The sequence below is a fragment of the Branchiostoma floridae genome, chromosome 3 (genome assembly GCF_000003815.2).
Source record: "Branchiostoma floridae strain S238N-H82 chromosome 3, Bfl_VNyyK, whole genome shotgun sequence".
Taxonomy (NCBI): Eukaryota; Metazoa; Chordata; class Leptocardii; order Amphioxiformes; family Branchiostomatidae; genus Branchiostoma; species Branchiostoma floridae.
The window spans coordinates 28,428,583-28,452,474 of record NC_049981.1 but is presented as its reverse complement, the minus strand read 5'-3'; the positions used below and the strand labels follow the sequence as shown (position 1 = coordinate 28,452,474).

At 40.0% G+C, this 23,892-nt stretch overlaps 4 protein-coding genes across 5 annotated transcripts; 1 reads left to right on the top strand and 3 right to left on the bottom strand.

Moving 5' to 3' along the window:
• Positions 1–254: 254 nt before the first annotated feature.
• On the bottom strand, positions 255–9,442 carry LOC118410738 (poly(ADP-ribose) glycohydrolase-like). Its single transcript, XM_035812513.1, has 17 exons — positions 8,996–9,442; positions 8,708–8,828; positions 7,885–8,334; positions 7,512–7,650; positions 7,160–7,279; positions 6,745–6,828; positions 6,444–6,518; positions 6,113–6,205; positions 5,544–5,704; positions 5,332–5,423; positions 4,571–4,707; positions 3,895–4,042; positions 3,466–3,544; positions 3,000–3,108; positions 2,665–2,770; positions 1,855–1,983; positions 255–1,379 (listed from the first exon to the last, which is right to left on the bottom strand). Exons 1-17 carry the CDS (start codon positions 9,129–9,131, stop codon positions 1,111–1,113), a joined length of 2,448 nt encoding a protein of 815 aa, XP_035668406.1. The 5' UTR covers positions 9,132–9,442; the 3' UTR covers positions 255–1,110.
• A 157-nt stretch (positions 9,443–9,599) lies between these two features.
• Positions 9,600–13,913, top strand: LOC118410742 (40S ribosomal protein S24-like). Of its 2 annotated transcripts, XM_035812517.1 has the most exons (6): positions 9,600–9,720; positions 10,417–10,485; positions 10,646–10,855; positions 11,815–11,925; positions 13,407–13,442; positions 13,773–13,913. In XM_035812517.1, exons 1-5 carry the CDS (start codon positions 9,718–9,720, stop codon positions 13,413–13,415), a joined length of 402 nt encoding a protein of 133 aa, XP_035668410.1. In that variant the 5' UTR covers positions 9,600–9,717; the 3' UTR covers positions 13,416–13,442; positions 13,773–13,913. The 2 variants fall into 2 exon arrangements, with proteins under 2 accessions (XP_035668410.1, XP_035668411.1); XM_035812518.1 differs by lacking the exon at positions 13,407–13,442.
• A 1,500-nt stretch (positions 13,914–15,413) lies between these two features.
• On the bottom strand, positions 15,414–18,075 carry LOC118410740. The gene is made up of 2 exons (XM_035812515.1): positions 17,667–18,075; positions 15,414–17,372 (listed from the first exon to the last, which is right to left on the bottom strand). Exons 1-2 carry the CDS (start codon positions 17,772–17,774, stop codon positions 15,507–15,509), a joined length of 1,974 nt encoding a protein of 657 aa, XP_035668408.1. The 5' UTR covers positions 17,775–18,075; the 3' UTR covers positions 15,414–15,506.
• A 1,887-nt stretch (positions 18,076–19,962) lies between these two features.
• LOC118411801 lies at positions 19,963–23,403 on the bottom strand. Its single transcript, XM_035814288.1, has 5 exons — positions 23,373–23,403; positions 23,141–23,246; positions 22,912–23,040; positions 22,560–22,706; positions 19,963–22,197 (listed from the first exon to the last, which is right to left on the bottom strand). The coding sequence occupies exons 1-5, from the start codon at positions 23,401–23,403 to the stop codon at positions 21,642–21,644; spliced, it is 969 nt and encodes a 322-aa protein (XP_035670181.1). The 3' UTR covers positions 19,963–21,641.
• Positions 23,404–23,892: the final 489 nt, after the last annotated feature.

Here is a 23,892-nt window from a genome sequence, read left to right as displayed (position 1 = left end):
ATTACTAGTATAAAGGTGTTTCAAATGTAAAATGAGCTACATCTGCCAGTTATTGAAAATAAAAATTACTGACACGTTTGGTTGTTATGCCTGCTGCTGCCAACCGCTCATAAGCGACTCCTAGCGGAATAAAAGTAAACTTCCCTGCTAATCAACTCGAATTTGAACTTCTCAAACTTGGAGTTGTCCACATCGTATGAAGTTTTTCAATACACAGTTCATGGAAATAAATTGCCAACAACATTAGATAATGATTTCAATTGTTTATTTGAAGTTAACTGTCCAATACTTGTAAATGTCTACTAGCATTACATGTATGTTAATGTTTTGCAGGAGCATGAAACGGAACAAAGTGTGACTTCCAGAACAAATTCCGAACACATACTTGTATTAAGCTTTTACCAATGTTCAGTGTATCTGACTTTGTAGAATTTATTTGATGCAGAGTTTGAAACATGATTGACCAAAAACAAATAGTAATTTAAATACACAATGTCAAAATGTTTTCCAAGCTTTAAAAAAATGGCCTCTACACAAGCCTGACTTTCCTAGAATTGATGATACCAAAAAGCAAGATTGGTACAAATGTTCTCAAAGTACAGCAGAGTATTATACTATGAAAAACATTGAAATAAAGTAAATACATAGACGATCCTAATGTTCGCCTATACAGTTCTACAGTAAGTAAATTCACATTCTTTTGCTGGCATTCTCCACTAGGAAGAAAAAGAATATTTATGACACTTCATGGTACATGTACAATGTAACATTGCAATATCCTTCCTTTGGAAGTAGATAACAATCAATACAAGTTTACCATATTCATGGTCAGTGAGAAGACAAAAGTGTGGCAAAAAGACTTGGCATATAGTATTACCATGTTCGTTACAAGATATGCATGTCACAGTGCTTTTGATTCCAATGTAGGATTAAATAAGATGTAAATATTGGTATCTGAGCTTAATTAAATAAATCATCATTTCTTATAATGAGGTCCCTGGATCTACAGTGAAAATATACACCTCATGGACCCTTATTTAATAATTCCAGTGTGGAACCCGCAAAAGATCTCCATCTGTGACCATACGACATCAGGATCACTTGTTATCTCTATGGTGTCATGGCTTTATAATCTAGAGACTCCTTCCTCTCTGTTGTACCATCTGCCCCTTCCTCATCTGACTCCCAACCCTTGATCTGTGACCCATGCCCTTTGCCCTCTGCCCCCTCCTCCCAGTCCTGCCCGGCTCCCTCCTCATCAGTAGAGTCCTGGAAGTCAGAGTACATCTGGTAGATGTAGCTGAAGAGTTCCACTGCAGGTTTCCTGGAAGTCTTGGCACATGTTCTGTGGTAGGACTGGATCACATTCCACAGGTCACCTGGAAACACAACAGATACTATGTTGGTTTGCTACAGTTTTTGCCTGCATAAAAGTTACTATAACTTTGACTTTAAAATAGAAGCATTGTTTTCACTTTGTTTGTCTTCTTTTATAAATCTTGGTGGCTGAGTTGTAATCGGAGACTAGCAGGATGCAAAGGTTAAGCATCACATTTTGCCAGGCTGGCAGGAAATAACAATTGGCACATATTCAAAAGTACATTCAGTAAGAAACCAATGTGCCTGAGAGTGGAGCATGTAATGTGTGAAATGGACATGGTTGTGTTACAATTTGTCAAGGACTAGTCATATACAAAAAGTGAAAATATCTCAGTGGTATGAGATCCTCTACTTCTTGTTGTTTTTGTGTTTTTAACTTTGAAGATTGTCTGTGATACATTGAGACTGTGGTAACACTTTTTGCATCAATGTTAAAGGAAAGGAATATCAAGGATGCAAAGATAAATTATTTACCAACAGAAAGACTGTTTGCTTCTGCAAATTCATGCATCTTGTACAGGTCCTCTGCCAATTGTGCATCTCCGAAGGTGAAGTAGGCGAGGTCTCTCTTAGCTACAGCTGATGACATCATCTGGATCAGACCTGTTGTAACAAGGAATAAGATAAAAGACCTTATATGTCAAAGAACTCCTAGGAATAGGGCTGTGTACCTAAACAAATTTCAGGTACAGGGGTTTGGGTACAGGTCCGGACCTGCACCTGTACCAAAAAAAGTTTAACCAAGTATATGTATGTTAAACATGTAGCTAACTGTCTTTTCTTGTCATCTTTGTATGGGGAATTACATATTTGAATCTCATAACAATTTCTTTGCAAGTTTTCTTAAGTTTCAACTGCTAGATTATCACCATTGTCATTGTTCACTCGGGATTTACTTGTCCAGCAGTCTTAGAAAGTAGTGTTTAATAGTGATTTAGTTTGTTTAGGTACAGGTACAAGTACACAGATGTTTAGGTCCAGACCTGTACCTAAACAATTTCCTAGGTACGGTACAGGTATGGGTATTTAGGTACACAGCCCTACATAGGAAGCTTAGAGGAAGGATACATGTACGTTGAAGGTAGGTAGGACAAAAAAAGACATGATGTTAAATTTTACACACTCAAGAACAAAAGAATGGATATACCCAATACATACCCAAATGGTTTCCCGTATCTTACATGTATATGCTGTCCATTTTAACTATTTAGAGTGGACATTGTATCAAATATTAGAATCCGGCAAAGGCTAAGATTTGTAACTACCAACAGTAGTGCTACCAACCCTTTATTCTGGAGTCACCTCCAAAAGCACCACACCCCCAGTTGCCTGTTGCTATGGCTGACAGGTTGCTAGGCAACACGTCTGATCTGTAGAAACCACAAAATGCCTGGAACAAAACGGAACAACTTCATTTTTTAACGGATCACAATGTTACACATGAAAAGTCAAAAGGAACTAGAAAAAAAATCATTGTTCTGAGAGGATCACTCCTTAAACTTCAATACAATAAATGCTTTAGTTGTTTAGTTGTAATGTGACAAGGCAATATTTGACTATTTTTGAAATAACTCCATTGTTATACTCAAATTGTAAAGCAAACAAATGAATGTCCTGACCTTATCCAGCTCTCTCTTCACCATACCAGGATTACACTGTTCAGTGTAAGTCCTGTACTTCAGGGCGTCAATGGCTACTACCTCTGTACACCTTCGGCCCCATGTGTCTCTGAAATTCACCAGAAAAAACTGAAACTTCACCTTCAGCGCATCTCAGAGGGCAAATCTTTTTCAATTATCAACCCATATTCCAGCATCAGTATAACTGCTAAATTTGGAATCATACAGGTTTTTCTATTGCAAACCTATAACTGTTTGATGTAACAGCTAATATTTTGTTTATATTTTTGCTGTAACAGATAATAATTTGTTTATATTTGCTGTATAAGCTAACACAATGTATACTGATGTCCCCGCAGTTCTAAACTGTGATTGGTTCAAGGCAGAAGAAGAAGTAAAAGAAGAAGAAAAACGAAAACACACCAGCAAAAAAACAGTTGAAAATAATAACTCATGTAAGTAGCACCTTGTTGTCTGGTCCTGATAGTCCCCTGCCCACTTGTAGGTGTCTGAATACCCCTTGTAGCAGCTGTACTGCTCAGCACCTACCACAAAACAGCAGCATCTTTATACCCCCCTCACATTAGACGCGATTCAATCGGACGACGAGTCTGCGAGCTCTAAATTACGAGAAGGCATGACCCTGACGGGAAGGGGGAACTCTGCCATTTCTTCGTCGGCATCAGGGTCATGTCTCCTCGTAAATTAGAGCTCGCAGACTCGTCGTCCGATCGAATCGCGCCCAATGTGAGGGGGGTATTAGGAAGGCACTCGATGAAGAGCAAAGACTGTCATCCATTAGGTAAGGTGTTTTTGTTGCATTAGAAGTTCGGGTCAAACTTCTATGTATTATGGTCAGGTACACAAAAATATGTCTCCATTTGTTGTGACTTACCAATGATGACTAAGCACTCGTCTGCCTCGAGTGTCTCAGTGAAGAGCCTGGACAGGATCATCTCAGGACAGATTAGAAACCTAATCTCCTCCTGCACTAATCCAAATCCCAAAACACCCCCTCCTATGACCTTATTGGCAAAGTCCACCTGTAAGACAACAGGTTAAACTGGTCATTTTAAGTTGAAAACACTTTGGGAATTTTGAAAATCACATTAACTTGAAGCCATGTACTTCATTAGTTCATGCAGTTGAAAGTGCAGTTTCCTTGACTTGACCATTTCTTTGATGCTATAAATTAGCATAAGAACATTACAAATCATAAAGATATTTCAACATGAAGTAAATGATTTTTTCAAAACCCTAGTCTTTCTGCATTTTAAGCCATAATTTGTGACATACAAATAAAGACAGACCAAATCTAGGGCACAACATGACCTATTACATGTTTATACCGTTTTAGACTTGTTGGGAAAGTTGACATATAAAAGATAAATTCATGTATAAACAAAAAGAAGATTGGCTGGACTACATTTGTATGAATATCCTAAGTCCTTACTGTGTTCTACAATAATGCAACTATCATAGGATACAGAAGGGACCAAGAAAGCAGAGTAAAGCTAAAAAGCTGGCATTCAGGCTAGCTATATTCTTGATAAGATTTAAAAATCGCCAACCTGTAGCATCCCTGTACCATCCTCCTCTATCATCCCCTCAGCTGAGACATGGAGCCTGGTCAAGGGGTCCTTACAGGTCTTCCACACGGGCATTTTGGGGAAGGACTGTCTACGGAAGGTCAACGTTCCACAGGGCACTGGGGGGACACAGCAGTCAAAGTTTCAGACAATGAAAAATAGGAACTTACCAATATTACAGGTACAACATAAATCTAAACATAAGTGTGTCTTAATGTACCAACAAGAGAAGGCTATATATGCCAAAGTTAGGCCACACCAATTTAATTTCTTGGTTCACAGATTTTTTCATAAAAAATATGGTGCGAGAGGGCGAAATAAAAATAAAAATAGTAAAATGGTTGGGGTAAAGGTAACGGCTAATCCAAAACATAAAGAAAAAAAGTTTTCAGCTTGAAAAAAGTCAAAAACACTATTATTGTACAGTAACAGCACCTGTACCCATACTTTAAGGAGCTTATAATATAAAGGCCAATTTGCTACACCAGAAAGTTGGTGAATGGTTTCATTAATAGTGAAAATTTGCTGAGTGGTAATTTTTATTTTCATTTTTTTCCCCCCAAAAATAGGAGCGAGCGAATCCGTGAACCAAGAAATTAAATTGGTGTGGCCTTATATAATGTTATATATGCAAAGCTAAACATCACAGATACAGTTCTAGCCTCTTTCCCAGCCCATTCTAGACAGTTTGACATGCATATTTTCCAAATAAAGGAAGCACGCAGTCACATCCTCTTCCTTACTTCTTGCAGTGACTCTCTTGAAGTAGTGCACAAGTGTCTTGAGTTTCTCTGCACGTCGTCTATCCACCCCATGTTTCCCACCTTTAAACAGACTGGAAAAGAAATGTACACGTTATTTACACTCATAATATCTAATCTTTATGATGATAGTCTGGATGACAAAGCTAGGTAGAAAGATCATAAAATACAGTTCTTTACAACTTTTTACTCACTCATTAAAGTTGATGCTGGGAAAAGAGGAGTATTCTGAGTTCCTCTGGTAGGCATTTCTCCTTGGGAAGGTGCAGAAGAAGGCATTGGATAATAGTGAAGCCACCTGGAGCTGGGACAGGGTGATGCTGTGTCGCATCTGTTTCTTCAGTAGTGGGGGGCTCTGTATTCACAAAGAAACATAAGCCAAGACTTAGATGTTAGATAAAAAGAGCTCAAGAGCCAGCGACACCTATGCTGGGCTCTGCATTGGAAAAGGATACTAGTACCTGGTCCGTGATAATATTCAATACAGGTGTTCTGCACCAGCCTGTACTTTACGGTGTCAAACAACCTTCTGGTTGTATCACAAAGGCTTCCATAGAATAATTCCAATGTACTTTACATGCACTGCTGTTGAAAATTTGGATACCAGGTTTGGATGTAGGCATTGAGGTGCTTACAATACTATGTTTAAGGACACCAAATTTTCTAATGTCCACTTAGAGGAATTAGCAAATTCTCCACATGCGATAATGGCAATACAAAAGTACTGCTACATGATAACATGAATATAGGCAGTCTTTCTCACCTGAGTTACAATCTCGGGTAGTCTGAGTGCCAACTTCACCATAGCAGGCAGAGTCACTTTGAAGAAACCTCTGGCTTCATCATCATCTAGATACTGTCAAAAATACATGAAAATAACAATAGGTAACTTATAGAGTACAATTGAAATGGGGTATTTCCTTACCTGTTTAGCTCACTTACAGGTCATGTTTTAATGTGCACTTTTTTTCAAGTGTCAAAAAATTGCCCTACGTTTTAGAAAACTTCTGACTGCAAAAGTCTTTGCATCATGACATTGGTACTTCTTAAATGAAGTTACTCTTTATCAAATAAACAGCATTGTAAGCACATACCTCAGTAAAGAATGAATGTAAACCCCTGAAGTCCCATCTATTGGCATATCTGGAGTTGTATGTTAAGATGGCCTCCTGCAAAGAAGGCACAGCATATGTTGTGGGGTAAATATGGCTTCATTTTCAATGTGAGGCAAATGGGTAAAGGTACATATAGAAACAGGTATCCCAACATCTTAATGCACATACCAATGTACATACTTAGAGATAAACAATATTTTAACAAACATGTAATTGACGTTATTGAAAAACTACTTAAAGTTACTATTATAGTAATTTTATGACAGGTAACAGAACATGCCTCCAGGTCCAAGGAGTTCTGTATGTTCCCTAGTAGAGCTGACTGCACCACCTCCCACCGACTCTTCACAGTCTTGCTGCCATCCTGATCATAGGGAACAAAATGATACAAACTGCTACAACACAGTGGACTACATACAGACATATGTAGGAGCATTGACACTGGTCTGCTTATAGTTATACGTACACTGCACAATTTTCAATTGTGTTGATTTATTTATCTATCTATTATGCTTTTCCAAACAGCGGCAAGATTATATTTTTCTTAGAATCTTTAGACGCAAATTATTCAGATCTTTTCTATGTTTGACATAACACTCCAGCTTTGCTTAAAAAGATGAAAACTCGATTCTGTAGAAAATATGGTATAAAAGACAAACTGACAGTGAGATAACAACAATGTATACTGTACTCACCTGGTCTTGTACAGGGTATAAGTTCTCATCTGAGCAGGGCATACGCACATGGGCATCATCCCATACGTCTCTGTATTTGTCTGGAAACGGCCTAGGAGGGTCGCCTGGCCGTACATGGGGCTATGTAAATAAAAAGTACAGTCGATAAAACAGGATTCCTTAAATTCTTCTTCTTGAGGTCTATCTCAAATGTCAACATTACGGAGTCATGACTAACGGGACTACCTTTATCTTTACCTTATTATTCCTACTGTTATTGTTAACAAATCATCAAGCTACATATGTGTAACACTAGTCAGAGAAGTAGCTTCGACGAGTTAGGGCATAAAATTAAAATCTGTGTGTGCCTTACCCTAAACAGTACAGTATGTTGACTGTCAGGTTTGAGGGAGGGGAGGGGACTGCTACAGGCCGGGGTCCTGTTCAAGGCTGATATCGGTGTACCAAACCAACTGGGCTGAGAGGGATCTCTCTGGGATAACACATCTGAACTGGAGAACAAAATACAAAATTGTTATACTTTGTTTTAACTACATCCATTATGACAATTCTGTGTGCATCAAAGTAAACAAAAAAAATTCATTCAATCATGTTAATTACAACGAAACTGTGACATTTATTGTACAACCTACACAGCAAAAATTCATCCTTTACGGGTGGTTCAGACTGAGCCTGATGGTTACTTATTGTAGAATTGTGTGCAGAAAATGCACAGTTAGACTTACTTAGAAAACACTGGCTCTGAGTCTTCATACACTAGAGTGTCACTTTGGTTGGAGGGTGAGGCAGGGGAGTCTGTAGGTGGCTCACTCAGGACAGGAGACTCTGGGATCACTGTGGGGGAATCTGGAATAACCAACGGTGAATCTGGACCTCCATATTCTGGACTACTGTCAGATCTACTCCTCCTCTTGTGCTTATGGTCTCTTCTTCCATGGTGAGATGTAGACAAAGTGTCTCTACTCGTACTTGGCTTTTCTTCGTCAACATACTTGCTTGCCCGAGGGACCACACCCGAGGGACTGAGTCTGTGTCTGCCATGTCTTGAGGAACTGGGATGACTAGATGGAGAGTCATGTGACTTGTGATGCCGGTGATGGCTTGCAGGACCCTGATTGGCTGGCTGGTCATCATGTGACTCATGGGGAGGAGTGGACCACGGTGACTTTGCACTCCTGTATTAGAAACCAAAAGAGGTTGTAGTAAAAGAAAATGTTTGGAACTATCAGCTCTGGTACTTATGTTGAGTTTCTTGCTTTGCCTTATCTATATGTTCATTCAGCAAACAACTTAACAAGTGCAAGATTAAATGGTTATGTATTTATTCAATTTACAGATAGTAAAAGTATCCATCTACGTAATAGGGCTATCTACATGCTCGTCAAACACAGAACCCCCATTTTATGTCCCTTGGCTTCCAAAAGACAAATGCAGCTCAAACCATCTAGGATGCACTTCCCCAGAATCAAATCTCCCAATTACCAACTACATCTGAAGCATATGATATGGTCAACTATGAAGGGACATCCTCTAAACAAACCAACTAACCGTCTTCTCTCTGCAGCCTCAGCAGCCCTCTCTCTCATCTGTTGGGACATCTCCTCACCTCTGTTGTCTGACATCTCTTCTTTTTTTTCATTGGCCAGATCAGACAGGATAGCTTCCTCAACTGGAAATTCAGACAACCTTAATTAAGGGTCTGCATGCATTTGCAATCCTGTCAATGCTTCAGGATAGCACACAATGCTTAACTGTAAATTCAGAAGGGCTAGTATTCTACTACTTCTGTCAGTACGTGACCATCTACTAGTACGTACATCCAAAAAGTCGACCAACCTCGACTCTGAGCCTCCTCAGCTCGCTTGCTGAGTTTCCTCCGAAACGAAAAGCTGTCAAGAATACTTGTTTGTCTAAACCGCTTCTTTGCCGGTTCTCCCGTCTCAGAGTCCCGGTGACAGTTCCCGGTGCTCATCGTCAGGCATGATCATACTGCATGTTGGAACACGTTAGTGAGTTTGTTGAAAACAGTTTGCTCCTTTTGTCAAATTTGTGTGATGAAAAAAATGAGGGAGGGGGGCAGCTGGCGATCCTGTCGAGACTCGATTCCAAGTTCGTGTAACAAACGTAGCTCGTTGATATTTACAGCGTTAACGTACAGCTACAGGTAGACACACGGGGAATCTATTTAGAAAGATATTTCAAGTGGTTGTGCAATTACAGGCCAAAAATCTCATGGTTCAGAGCTCGAGCAAATTTGGTGAACTTTAGGAAATGGGGTCAAACACCGCATCAGACTGACAGAACGTTATCGGATAAGTAAATAACAAATAAGATTTTGATCTAAATAGAGATTTATAAAAGAAAAATATTTTTTGTCTAGTAAATCTATTAGATACTAGAATATTACATAAAAATGTATGGAAGTTGTCACATTTATTGATTCTTTTTCAATGCGTTTTGAGGAAAGCAACTGAACATCTCGCCAGTTCGCGCGAGGTTTAACGTGACTTCTCGCCCTCGATTTCGTTCTCTTTCCCTGTGGCCCGAAATCAGGCAAAATGGTGAGTGAGAAACACCAACAAAATCCTGTAATATCTCAATGTTATTAGTGTCATCGTGTTACCTGTATCACGCGTAAGGATATATAACTTATCGATGCGTCGTAAGAAATCAACATTTCGGTCATGTAACCTATTAATAGTACTTAGAGACGTTTCCAAATGTGTGCATCTTGGCACCAGGCAGGGACATATATATTTACGTGCAGGCATGTCAGGACGAACAGTGAACAAAATTTCTAGTTGGAATAGTCAACAATAAATAAACGTCTGTTTATCAGTGTTGAATTCTTTGCGAACGTAACTTTAAACCACATTTATGAGTATTTCTCTATATGAAGAAGGGTACTACAAAAGTCAAAATAAAATGGGGGAGGGGGGTACTTGTGATGTGCCATAATTTCTTTGCGCAAACGTCTTCTTTCTCCATGTACAACTTCCCAAGAGGACTCTGTTCCGTAGAAAAACATGCACACAAATGCCCCAATCTATATGAAATATTTCAGTTACTAGTATTACCATATCACACGTATTAGAATTTGTGAATTTGTCATTCCTATTAGTACAGCTATGATAAATTTATGTAAATTATGACATTTGATTATGGTTCATATCAGAAATTTATCAACCATTTATGATATCTAATGTAATGCTATGTATGTACATATGATAATGACTGAGCCCTTTTCCTTCTGACAGAGTGAGGGTGTCGTCACCGTAAGAACGAGGAAATTCCTCACCAACCGCTTGATGCAGCGGAAGCAGATGGTATGTTCCAGTTACTTGTCTCCATATCGGTGTAATGTGCTTTTGAGAAACCTGTTCGTTATTACAAAAATGATGGTAATGACTAAATAAAGTTACATAAACTTAAAGCATACTGTTACTGTTAATGTGTTATTAAAGGTGAAATGTTTGTGTTTTTTAGGTCGTGGATGTTCTGCATCCGGGGCGAGCCACCATTCCCAAGACAGAAATCCGCGAAAAGCTCGCCAAGATGTACAAGACCACACCCGACGTCGTCTTTGTCTTTGGGTTCCGCACCCAGTTTGGCGGTGGCAAGACCACCGGCTTTGGTCTGATCTACGATACCTTGGACTTCGCAAAGAAGATGGAACCCAACTACAGGCTGGCCAGGGTAGGTGCTTTTAGTTTTGTTGTTATCTAGAGAAATGTAAGATGAATACTGGAAAAGGTCTCAACCTGCAAATAAAGTAGTGAATTAGATGTCACACAGCTGGTGTGTTCCGGCTATATAGATACAGATACAGACAGACAGATGTCTCTCTCCAACCTCTTAATCATTAATGATAGGCCAAACAAGTACAAAAGAACGTCAATGAAGGTTAGACATCCAGATAATACGATACGCCAAAAAGCAGTTACTCAAGCAACTGGAAATGATTTTGGAAATCCGCTATCTTTCGTCAGTGACACTTAAACGTCTGGCCATTTCCAAAATCATATCCAGTTGCTTTAGCAGGGCTCAAAATACCACCTGCATATGCAGATTAGTGCAGGTAAAATTGGAGCTGTGCAGGTATTTGTGATGTCTACCTGCACCTAACCTGCACTGGGTCATGTACTGGGTTTTATACATGAATGTCATATGATTATGTACATGTAGGTGTTTGTGCATTGTTATTAGCTGCATTGACTGTTACCACCTATAAAGTATAAAAGAAAAAAATAGCATTGGTTCCTTAACAATTTTATTATGATCCATACTCTTTCAAATTCAGAGTGGTGCAGGTAAGATTTGTCTGGTGCAGGTAATTTTTAATGTTACCTGCACCAGTGCAGGTATGCAGAAAAAAGTATTTTAACTTAAGCCCTGCTTTAGTGACTGCTTTTTGGCGTAAGTACTGATGAAGATCCTATTTTAGTATTAATAGTACTAAATTATGATATTCTTCATTACTTGTGAAGCAAGGGAAAGAATAAAGTTTCAAGTTGTCCCAAAGTAGATAAATAATGGAAATTTATATATTATATTGTTTGGTATTGTTGTCACGTCATCGTTAGAAAAAAATTGACTTATATGTTATGTTCATAATTAGTTAAGCACTAATGAGTCTGTCTTTTACCTGTCCACAGCATGGTTTGTATGAAAAGAAGAAGCCCTCTCGGAAACAACGTAAGGAGAGAAAGAACCGGCAGAAGAAGGTTCGGGGTGTAAAGAAGACTAAAGTATCTGCTGGCAAGAAGGTATGTCATGATGACACAGCAGAGAGATGCTGCAGTGTGCTACACTTTTGATGTTCCTTCAATCAATAAATATATTTTTGCTCTAGTTTAAAAATATGCATCGCAAATAATCAAATTCTTAGTAGTGAAGATATCTGTTGTCTTCTAGGTCTAGTATATGTCATTTACATTACATGTTACTGTATGAATGTTCTGCATGCACCCTCATACTTGCCACTTACTCTCAACTAACAAGTTTTGTCCTCGGCCTCTAATCATAACTGGAAAGTGCTCACTCTCTTCAGAGTCTTCCCGTCTATATTAGATAGCTTTTCCCCGTATTCCTGTAGAAATTGAACAGATGTCGAATTTATAGAACTATTAATATCTACTGTCTGTCCTTGTTGGTGACTAACCTATTTTGTATGATCAGTGTTTGGAGACAAAGCAACAGGAAAGCAGTAATAATTGCATGATAAAAGATGTCTTCCCAGTTATATGAAATCATAAAAGAAAAGAAAAAATAAACTAGCAAAGTTAACTGTCCAAAAAATGTTGGCAGTCCAGAAATCCTGAAGTATGTAAATTGTAATGCTTCTATATGATATCACGCATCTCTCCAAACACTGATGATCTGTAGATTAACCTTTAACCTCTGACCTTGTCCCTGTCTGACCTTGTCTTGTTTCATGCACCTGTCAGCCTGAAGCTCAGGTGGGCATGGATGTTTCTCACCTGCATGACTTTACCTTAAGCCTGCCCAACTCAAAATCTGGTGTTGCTAATATTCTGTCCTGGGTATTGTGTGAAAAGTCCAGTGTCTTTATTGCCTTGGGTTTATGGAAAATAGGATGTCAGAAAGCATTTTGGACAACCTTCAATTTGTTGCACTTTGACCCTAGCCATTCGGTCAGTGCACAAATACATCAAAACTCTATTCTGTTTCGTGGCATGTTTGAAATGGAACAGGTTCATTGTTATTGGGTTGTTGTTATTTTATAACAGTCAGTTGCATGACAAGTTTGCATGGAGTTTACAAACAGATTATCTGCATAAATGGCTTCTCTGACTGAACAGTTTATGGTACTGTTTGTATGATTGTGCATCTCAGGCATTATTTTTGCTCCCGGTTGCTTATAAGTATAGTGCACGGCAAAAATTGATATCTCTGGAGACTTGCTGGCTTGTAAACTTCAAGTTCATGTTGAAACTTGAAAAATAGTAAGAATAACATTTCATCAACATGCTAAAACATGGGTTTTCATACAGGGTTAGCCGTTTATTTCCCTTTTTATCGATTTTCTTCTTTTTGTGTTAGAGATCTACATGTTTCAACCTTTTGTGTGATATGAGTGTGATATTTTTACCTCTTGTTAAATGTTGCTCTTTTCTTTGACCGTTGATTGTTTTAACATTTCTTTGGGTATCTTTTATCTCTTCTTGCCATTTTCCCTCCCTGGTTGCTGTTCTTCCTGATACCCTCCCTCTTCACACACACTCAGGGACGTTGAGACATAGTCTATGTGGGTACCCTGAAGGTGAGATGTGCATGAGATGTGTGCACAAGACTTCAACATGATTGTCGCAGATGTGTTTGTGTTTGGATGGCGACAGTGTTTTGCATTTTCTGCAAGGCATTTGCATGTTTTGTACTTAGCGGATCAAGTTTAGTAGGATGTTGGCAACAACCAACACAATAGCATTAGAAGAGTCTAGTCTATTTTTTGTATAAATTGTTTCTTTCTTGTTTCTCTGAGTCTGCCTTTTGTTGTTTTCTTTTGTACTGAGATTGTGGCAGTCCTTACATGGCAACCTGTATAATGTATCATAAGTTGTGTACTTACCCATTTGTATTTGATTATTTGCAGTAAACTGCCCAGCTGAGGGTCCATGCTTGAAGTGTTACCTGAGGACTATATCCACAGGGATGATGTCACCATCAGCCAGTTTACTACTTTATAGCCCTTCCATCAGTGGGCAAAAATAAAACAAAATGAATATATCCAAAATTTATTGTTGTGGTGTTTGCTGTGTTTGATAAGTTCTTTGTGGTTCTTGGATTTAATTATAAAGCCTTAAAATCTTTCATTTATAGTAGATAATCTCTTTCTGGTCCAAAATATACATTGTATGTTCAGACATTAAAATTTCCATACTCATTTAGTGTTTGAATATGCAAGGGTTACACAGATATTCAGTGTAACATGAACATACATGTTTCAAAATACACAACACTAACACATTGAAAACACTGAAGATTTCACCATAAACCTTTCAACCAATTTTATTTGTACATTTATTCTTGTCTTTTTAGTCCTTTCACAAAGTTGCAATGTATAGAAATTGCACAAATGCCTATTTATTCAGTCATGAATGGAGATCATTTTCATAGGAATTGGCATGCTTGTCAGAAAAAATTAAAGGTGCACACTTTGCAATCAATAATAAAACAAGTATGCAGGCAACAGGATAGGATATGGAAAACAATCAGACATTTCAGATAACATCTGTTATCTTTGTGACACTGACACATCAGTAATGCATACACCTTCATTGACAAATCACTACCTGTCCCATCATTAACGAAGATTTTTTACATCTGCTGCCATGTGAAATTACATGTACATGCTTTTGTCCATAATCTACCAGGTATGTACAGTGTCTGCAGGCCATAGTTGCTATACAAGTAAGACCTACATTTATCTACTTGTATGAAATGTGGATAGAGTCTATGTATATGGTCAAAATCATCTTACTCAAATTGCATATGGATGGTACTTGAATCACTGTTAACATGACTATATGATTTTTTAATTCAGGATGAGTAAATCCAGTCATGGCCATTGACACATACCACAAAGTAGCACAACAGCTTCAAGTTTTCCTTTTGCATTGGCTTCTTAGTTGTGCAAAATAAACACAAAAAGCACTTTAACGTAAATGCATCTTGCATTTCTATGTCCAATATATTTCACAACAGGTGCATATTTGTAATTCTGATTGCTGACATACTATAATTGACTATTCATAATGACAGACAGTTTAGAGAACACACATGGACATATGGTGCATGTGGAAAGTTCAAATTATCGCTGTCATTGCCAATTTGAATACAGTAGAATATATGTCTTCTCTCAAAATCTGTAACATTATTTACATTAATTACATAACTGTTTGGCTATTCTAGTTTGGCTTGGCAAACTCAATGTAGCAAAAACAGCAGAAAACGTTCTTGCGTCGCATGTATATAGTAAATGTTAATTTGTTTAATTGAACCTGAATTTTTTAATAAAATTACAACACCACAGATATGGTGGGAAGATTTCAAGTAGAGCATTCCCCCTGACATCACAACTTCAGGATTCGGTCGTCTTTCACATGTTTTGACATGTGGGGGCAAAGGTTTAGGTGTATTAGATAGTGTTGAATTCAACACAAACGATGAAAACGTGTTTAACAATAGGACAACAGGAGATTATTTTAGTCACCAAAATGTGTTTGTCAAGTTAGTTACACGTAGAAAGTCAAATAAAAAATTGGTATAGATTCCTTAATATGTGTACTGCCCATTCCTCCACTTTACCTATTATTTTATTCACTTACTATGTAACAAGAGGATTCAGTTCCATTGTGCAATCATTATCCTCGGAGACGGCGAAGTAGAAACAAGTATATATTGTGCTCCATAGGATAAGGGTTGCAAATGCGACCAGGCAAATTTTCGTTTTCGTTTTGTCCGTTTCACCTGTTTTGTACGATAGGTTTGTGCAACATGTCTTTTTGAACGGCACATTGCCACAACCGCAGCAGCCACAGATCTGCCAAAACAACACAAACAGCACCCCTGACATGCCGGCTGCAAGTGCCAGAGCACCGAACAATGCCACCATAAACCTTTCCTTACTTGTGTCACTGACCTTGCTCTCGTCAAAGGCATTTAAGTGGTCAAGAACTTCCCATGCCACAGCGCCTACCATGCCTAACATAGTCCAGTGTACACCATTCCGGGTTGTGTACAGCGAACTAAGTATCCCATTATAAAGCACTGTATCCTGAGCTTTGGCTATCTCTTTGATTAGCCTGGCCCACTGTGCACGTCTTTCACTCGACTGGACTATCTCTTTTATTTCAATAGCTATCTTAACTTCCTCAGATTTAGCACTCTGGTTAGTGTGGGAATCTTCAAATGTTAAATCGTTCCGCCTTGCTTTCATCGCTTTGGTCACTTGGACACGATTTTTTATTCGATCAGCTCTCTTCTCCCTCTCGCTGGGGATACCGCACTGCACTGCTATATCTCCCATGTCAACATGACCTGAGTCCCGAGATTCATAATCAGCAATATGATCATTGTACTTACTGTCTGTATGGTAATCCTGTCGCTCGGCTTCTATACTTTTTTCTGACATCTTCTTAAACGCTTCGGTCACTCTAACACAGGCAAATGCAACGTGCATGTAAGGTGTTAGAGCTAGAGATGCTATAGTCAACAGCCGCATGAAGTGACTAAACCATGCCCCCAGTGTCAGCTCGACTTCCGATATGTACACATGTGTGTAAAGTAGACAAAGGATGACGGCGATATACATCATGATGTTCATGACAAAAGAAATATTCTTCCAAACTTTCTCACCCCAAGTATCATAGAGTAACTCCGTATATAGTTCCTTTAGAATCGCCCTTGGATCTTTAGTTTGATTATCAGTGCCAAAAAGTTGCTCGGATTTTTCCTTTATCTTCTTAGCTCGTCGGCGAAGCACGCATGCCATGTTAGTGGCGTACCAACAGCACAAGCTGTACACGGGCACTAGCGTCATTTGAAAGGCGATGCTTATCCAGGGGCAAGCTGTTTTGTTTATAATTTCAATCGCCGTGCCGAAAACAACGTTGGGGTTTAAGAAAGAACAACTTGTACATTCCACGCAGTGGAAAAGGAAAAGGAATAACCAGTTCAAGGAAATGAAGTAGCAAGTGCGACGCAAACGGTAGTTTTTCTCCTGTTTGTCGGTACCGTAACCTCCTTCGTATTCATCAACGTGCTTTGCCAATTTGAATTTCCAGAAGATAACAACAATGGCAGGTTGAATGTAAAGTACAAGGTCAATCAGGTCATAAGGGATATCCTCCTGAGATTTCGCGGGATCACATGTGTCGTTTATCCTTGACCAAGTTTGGTTTGTATGCATCCCTGCCACTGAGTTTGCCATGCTTCGCCCCAAGTTCAGATCCCACATGCACAAAACCTCCAGACCAATACTGCCTATGTAGTTAATGCAACCAATGAAACAGAAAAGGAGAGAAAGAACAATAACGATGATATTCTTACATGGCAGCGGTTTCGGGTCACTTGTCTGACCATTATTTACACCTTGCTCCATACTACTAGGCGATTCTTCTTGTTGGCTTTCTGTAGTCCCTGCCGAGCCTGCTTCCTCATCATCTCGAAATGCGGGGTTGTCTTGGGTTTTCTTGAAGAACGACGAAGAAAAAGGATATAAGGATTACGTTTTTGATTCTGTCACATCCTTGGAGATGTTTATCCTTGTAGAAATACTTCTAAAGCTGTCTTTTGCAATGCTTTTCCCAAAGGTCACGGTTAGGATTACACGTTCATTAAGCAACCAGAGTAATGCTACCTAATACAACGTATAGTTAAGACAGGCAATGAAACAAAAAAAGAAGAGAGAGAACGTTAGCGATAATGCTCCGACATGTTTCTCTGGGTTGGTTTGAGTTGGAGGAGTAACTTCTTGACCACTTACCTGGTTATTGCTTGATTGATTCCAGTTGTCAGGATTGAAGTTCAAAAGTCCAGGTGTGCTTTGTCTCCCCAAAGACTTGATGCTTTGAGATCTTCTGTTATCTGCCATGTCCAAAGAGGTGTGTGACTGAAGGATAACGTACAAGAAGGGTAGACAGATTAAGTTTTCGCTCCCGTGCTTCTCACACTACCCTTTGTTTATAAACCTTTGCAGATATTTGTATTTCTAATACTGTAATTATGCAGATGATTGATTTGACCAGAAAATGTAAAAAGATAGACACACGGATGGCGAGAAACATGGATATACGATGGTCCTTCATAAAGGAATGCCATTGGTTTTATAACAGTTTCATTTTTTTCATCAATTGAAATTTAGCACAAAGGTAAAGGAATACATCTTCTTGGGATTGAAATATCTGAATTGTTTGTTACTCCGATTTTCATAAGTGATTGAGTTGATTTCAGATTGACCACACCCCTGGAAGTCTGGCAGTGGGGCGATCCTACCCCGGCGTGGTCGGGCTGGTACCTCGGCTGATACGGAATGCACCGTGTTGTATTCTGAATTTAGTCAAGTGACCGAGTTGGGGGTATACTTACCGGAAGGAAGCTGAATTTCTGCAATGGTAGAAGTAAGTCGCGAAGAATCACTGTTCCTCAAGGCCAGGGACTTCATGAATTCTGTTGATTCAGTAAGAAGTAACGAATGGTAGCCACAGTTAAACGTTACGGTACAAAATGACTATCTTCCTGCCTATGTGATCTAAAACTAAGAGATTTGATTTGCACGTCAAAACCATTTTTATCTTAATCACTTTACCTCGATTTCTTACATCCGCAGTGACTATGACAGCATGGCTACCAAAAAAAAGTTGCTTTCATCCACCCTAACGCCCACTTGGAGTTTAGGAATACCAACGGTACCGATTATTGGCGCCCGTAAGAAAAAGGTCAACACCAAAAGGTCCTGAAAAACAGGTAGAATGAATGACGCTGATAAAAAGTAAAGTCAAAAGTAAAATCAGTACTGGCCTCATAATATGTAGAGGGACCGCCAATTTTTGGCTTTAATGGTATCAGAATACCTAACGATCAGATTCTTGGGTCCCACCCACTGTCGGCCCCGCCCATAGTGCCACGTATTAAGGAACGAGAAAGCGATACGTTCATATATCATCGAGTTCACAAAACATTTTTGACAGTGATGATAAAAGTGGGAATTAAACTTACTTCAATGACAAGGCGTCTTCCAACCAGCGACCACGGAGGGGGCAGCCCGTTTGTTGAGGCAAACAACTTTCCCTGTGCTTCTCCGACTAACTGAGAAGGCTAAAGTGAAAGTGGCTTCTTAGCATTCTGGGCGCTACTGAAAAATGCCACGACGCACAAGGTGCTATGACAACAGTTATAATTTATAACCGACACAAGTCACGAAATGTAAATTAGACCTGATGTGTCAACAAAATTGCAGTTTGCAGCAGTGCGCGGGGTGAAACAGTATGTACATTCACCTTGGCAACCGTCTAAACCAAAGTCTGCAAGTTGACTTGAAGGTGCGATAAGAACAGGTGGCTAGCTCTGTTGTTCCGTTCTGTTGACACTGAAAGGGCAAAGTCACTTTTTCTGTCTCGTGAGAAGACTGGCCGTGGGTACGCAATTACGTAACAAATAAAGTCGGAAAGATGAAAGTCCTTCACACAACGTCCTTGATCACATTTAACCGTTAAGTTCGCAAATTCCGATTGAAGTAACTGCCACATAACTGCCACGTTACGAGAGACATGACATTTCATTGTGCTTTGCGATATCCACAAGCACACAGTGCAATGGATATATTCACGATTCAAGCCTTTCCGTTTATCATGCACTAATACTCAACATCCTAATGGTAGAAAAAGGGCTACTCGAAAACGTTGGATTTTTCATCCCAACATTTGCTCTGAGATTATTTTGCGATGCTCTTTGACCGAGTAACGGTTTTACTGCATGCACGTTTACAGCCAGACAACCACACATCAACCATTCAATTGCAATTCAACTTTTGAGTTGTAATGTAAGCATCCTTGGGGTGATGGTTATAGTATAGTTTTGTTGAGATTTTGCTTTGAGATAACTGCTGCATTTAAGTTTCACTTTGTTACACGCTACATGAAAGAGGACCAAGATTGTTTAATCATTAACTCTAAATACATTTGTACCTTTATCTTTGGCATCTACTTGTTTTAATTAAGAAAGTTAAACTTGAATGATTTAATTGGTGGTAATTGTTTCGTAAGAATTGTTTCGTAATTGCTTTGCAATTAAACGTCTATCATTTTTAATAATACAGCGTAAACTGTCGTACAGGAATATACAATGTACATCTCATCTCTTTCATACCACTATCAATTCAGCCAACACGAATAAACTTTCATTCTGATACGTTCCAATATAGTTCACGGGATGAAATTATAGCGTCTTTCAATTCAATCAATGATGAAAGGAACACGTAAGTATCTTATCACTCCACTTCGAAATGCCACGGTATAAAGATGACATCCTAGACAATCCAAACTGGACAATATTTACTCTCAGCACTTTGAAAAGATACATGAACACTTATGCACATTTGGGAAAGCCACTTTGAACGACTTTAAAATGGGAACCTAGCCTGAATTCGGTTGGGGAGGTAAACAGCGGTGGAAGGAGAGGGTTGAAGGCCGCCTCCCATATACACGGTGAATAACAACCCACTGGCTCTACGGCCTTAAAAGGCTATGGACTACTCTTGCCTTTTTTTTACCTTATACGAACAGAGGGTTGGATGAACTGTAACAATAACTGTCCTGATAAACGACAAGATAGAAAGCCACGTACATGCCGAGGAAGTAAAGAATTGTAAGAACTATGTACACAATCAGTCGCCTATTTACTGCATGTGGTGCAAAACACTTGGTGCAGTCACATATCTTGTGCGTTAAACGATAGCATAAAAGGATGCTGGCAGCTGAGATCCAGAGTACGAAGGCAAGAACACCAAAGAGAGTCACGATGAAAGCTTCCTGCCTCGTGTTCCCAAGCGCGATTGCTCTCTCCACGTCAAAGTCATTCAGACGGTCCAGAACCTCCCATGTCATAGCGATAATTACGCCTAGCGACGCCAAGTGGACACCGCTGCGGGTAGTGTACGACGAACCCAATATCCCAGATGTCAACCCATCCTTACACTTTTTGTACACCTTGCTCTGCAGGAATTGCCATTGAATGAGATATTCCAGTCGCTCGAGCGACGTATTTTCCCCGTCTCTGTTCTGAGTACTTGGACAAGTCCGGCCATCTAACCCAGCCGGTTCCTGCGAAATGTCTAAGGAATTTTCGTGCGATTCTTGGATCGAAGTATGACTGTATGACTCTTGAAATGCACCACCCATACTCTCCGCTATGTAACTATAGGCTTCAGTCACACGGACGCAGGCAAAAGCAACGTGTATGTACGGGACAACGGAAAGGGTGGCTATAGAAACAAGTCGCATGAAGTGAGTTGTCCATTCCCCTAGGGTTAGGCGGACTTCGGATACATACACATGGGTGTACAACAGTACCAACGTAGCGCTGAAGAACATCATGATGTTCATGAGGAAGGAAATGTTCTCCCAAATTTCACTGTGCCAATTGTCGTCGAAAATGTTGTCGTTAAGTTTTCTCCGAATTATATCGGGCCGACCTACGTTTTCATCGAAAATGGTCGAACTCTTGCCCGATTGGATGTACTTCCGAATGTAGTACGCTCGTCTGCGGAGCACGCAGGCCATTTTAGTGGCATACCAACAATACAGGCAATATCCCGGGAACACGAGATGGAACAGAAGGCTCAACCACGGACAAACGCTTTTGGGAACACCGCGGACCAATGTTCCAAAGAAAATAGTTGGACTAGAAAAAGAACAGGTTGCGCACTCTACACAGTGAAGAAGGAAAAACAGGGCTATGGTAATCATAACGAAATAACCAGTGCGACGTCTGCGGTAGTATTGTCCTTTTGCTCTTCTTCGTAATCACCCTTTTCCTCGTATTTCTCTATTCTTTCAGCAATACCTCCGTATTTCCAGAGAACTATAACAACAATCGGTTGTAACGCTAGTAGGAGGTCGATAAGATTGTACGGTATGTTTTCCTGAGACTCGTATGGATCACATGTGATAGTGTTGTTCCCTTTTGAATAAACAACGTTCCCATCACTCACATCGGGGGATAGACCCCACAGGCATGAAACCGTGAGAAAGATAGAGGCAATGTTTACCAAGCAGGCGCTAACGCAAAGCAATAGACAGATAACAGCGACGGCATGGTTAGCAAACTGCTGATTAAGGCTAGTAGATTCTGATCTTTTCTGGTTATTTTCTGGGTCGCGGTTGTCTTCCGCGTTCGGTGCCTGTTGTTCTCCATTTTCGTCGACGCCATGGTCTGCTCTGATGACTTCTTCGTGGTCTTGATATTGTCCTGATTCAGTCTTTTCAGTTTCACTCCTGACGCTGCTTTGAGCATCAGACCTGGAAAAACGTTGAAGTAACACTGTAACGCTTCGTTTGCTTTTTCATACTAGTAGCATGCGCGATATTGATTCATTATATAAGAGGTACAGTTTGTGGCTAATCTCCAAGCAGATCTTGCGCGGCGGTTTAACTTTCAGATAGTATCATTCGCGGTGGAATAAAAGTCCTTTGCCGGCTAAACTCCTTCCTCAGCTTATGATACTACAAATGTATCTTAAACCGCCGCAATATCTGCATGGAGATTAGTCTCTAGTTATAGGGATCCACTCAATTACGGTTTGAGACGCGGAGTGTTATAAGCAAAATAACCTTTCATTTATTGGTGCTAAATTGAATCATCCCAAGTGACACAAGATTACCTCGGAGGAGCTTCACTCTGCTGTGTGGTATCATCCACCTCGTCAGACGAACTGGTCTCTTGTTCAACGTCATCTACGATGGTCACCTTGACATCAGTTACTCCTGATGACTGATCGACCTGGTAGGACGCACTGGTGTCTCTGTGCCTATATTATGACAAGAGATACCGCGTAAAACGACCTGACGTAAATTACACTCCTAGCGACCTGTCCGTTAACTGGAGGGGCCCACGGGCACGTAGCACACCGGGCAGGTATGTCTGAACACAGTGCAAAATTACCAAGCCTAACTCTATGGCTAGATTTTGTAAAAGGTCAGATCGTTTCAGTATTTTTTGTACTGAGTACGTACATTTGTTTGGAAGTCGCTGAATCATTGGCCTGCTCCTCTGAAGCACTGGGTAGGATGGAGTCGTCATCAACATACGCCTCATTCTCTCTGCCCCTGTTGGGATCGATGAAAGCTCCTTGGTCAGAATATCTAAAATTATTATTGGCAGTTGCAAATCAAGAGCCACAGGGTTGTTACGAAAAAAAAACATCATCAATGAAACATAACAACTATTAGAATAAGAACAGACCTTTCTTCCCTTTGGTTTTTCTTTGTCCCGCCGGTAACCCCAACAACAGACATGGCGACCGTTGTTATGGATGTCTGAATGGTATCAACAAAGATGTTTTCGTATCCTGTATGGTACAAAATTGTCGTAACATGGAAAATTACATACACCTCTGTCCTATGCCCTTTTCCATAAACACCACTGCCACCTCTGATTCAAGCACTGATTAAGACGTTTTCCCTCTTAACTTTACTTTCGAATTCACTTTCTATAATTGCCGCCATTTTGAAGTGTCATGCCGCATAGTGTATTTACGTGTGTTGACGTCGTTCCCTTTGCTTACACCTTCTATTTCTCGTATATGTAGAAATTCAGAGGGGCGAGTAAGAACAGAAAGGAACAACATGCCCCCTACCCGGAATCGAACCGGGGTCGGCAGAACACAAATCACGAACGCTATCACCGTCGCCACAAAAGCACTAGTGCGTTTGGGCAAGGACGATAGGCAGTACTTAAACACCACTGTTACACTACTCCCCCTTTTCTTCAAGATTCGTCCTCGAATCTCCGAGTTCGACATCCCTGTGTGGCACATACTAGCCTGTTACTCACAGGGCCGGCGTGGGAACCATTGTAGAAATTCAGAGGGGCGAGTAAGAACAGAAAGAAACAACATGCCCCCTACCCGGAATCGAACCGGGGTCGGCAGAACACAAATCACGAACGCTATCACCGTCGCCACAAAAGCACTAGTGCGTTTGGGCAAGGACGAT

What these genes read in the sequence shown, in the direction of transcription:
- LOC118410738 (XM_035812513.1), bottom strand. Translation starts at nt 9,131, where the DNA reads ATGAGCACCGGGAACTGTCACCGGGACTCTGAGACGGGAGAACCGGCA. An exon ending in TCAGAGCCAGTGTTTTCTAA is followed by an intron (nt 7,651 to 7,884) that starts GTAAGTCTAACT and finishes TTTGTTCTCCAG; the next exon opens with TTCAGATGTGTTATCCCAGA. An exon ending in AGGTGACTCCAGAATAAAGG is followed by an intron (nt 1,984 to 2,664) that starts GTTGGTAGCACT and finishes TTGTTACAACAG; the next exon opens with GTCTGATCCAGATGATGTCA.
- LOC118410742 (XM_035812517.1), top strand. An exon ending in TGATGCAGCGGAAGCAGATG is followed by an intron (nt 10,486 to 10,645) that starts GTATGTTCCAGT and finishes TGTGTTTTTTAG; the next exon opens with GTCGTGGATGTTCTGCATCC. An exon ending in CCAACTACAGGCTGGCCAGG is followed by an intron (nt 10,856 to 11,814) that starts GTAGGTGCTTTT and finishes ACCTGTCCACAG; the next exon opens with CATGGTTTGTATGAAAAGAA.
- LOC118410740 (XM_035812515.1), bottom strand. Translation starts at nt 17,774, where the DNA reads ATGGCAGATAACAGAAGATCTCAAAGCATCAAGTCTTTGGGGAGACAA. An exon ending in ATCAATCAAGCAATAACCAG is followed by an intron (nt 17,373 to 17,666) that starts GTAAGTGGTCAA and finishes TCGTTCTTCAAG; the next exon opens with AAAACCCAAGACAACCCCGC.
- LOC118411801 (XM_035814288.1), bottom strand. Translation starts at nt 23,403, where the DNA reads ATGGCGGCAATTATAGAAAGTGAATTCGAAA. An exon ending in TATAGAAAGTGAATTCGAAA is followed by an intron (nt 23,247 to 23,372) that starts GTAAAGTTAAGA and finishes TGTACCATACAG; the next exon opens with GATACGAAAACATCTTTGTT. An exon ending in AAAAACCAAAGGGAAGAAAG is followed by an intron (nt 23,041 to 23,140) that starts GTCTGTTCTTAT and finishes TAATAATTTTAG; the next exon opens with ATATTCTGACCAAGGAGCTT.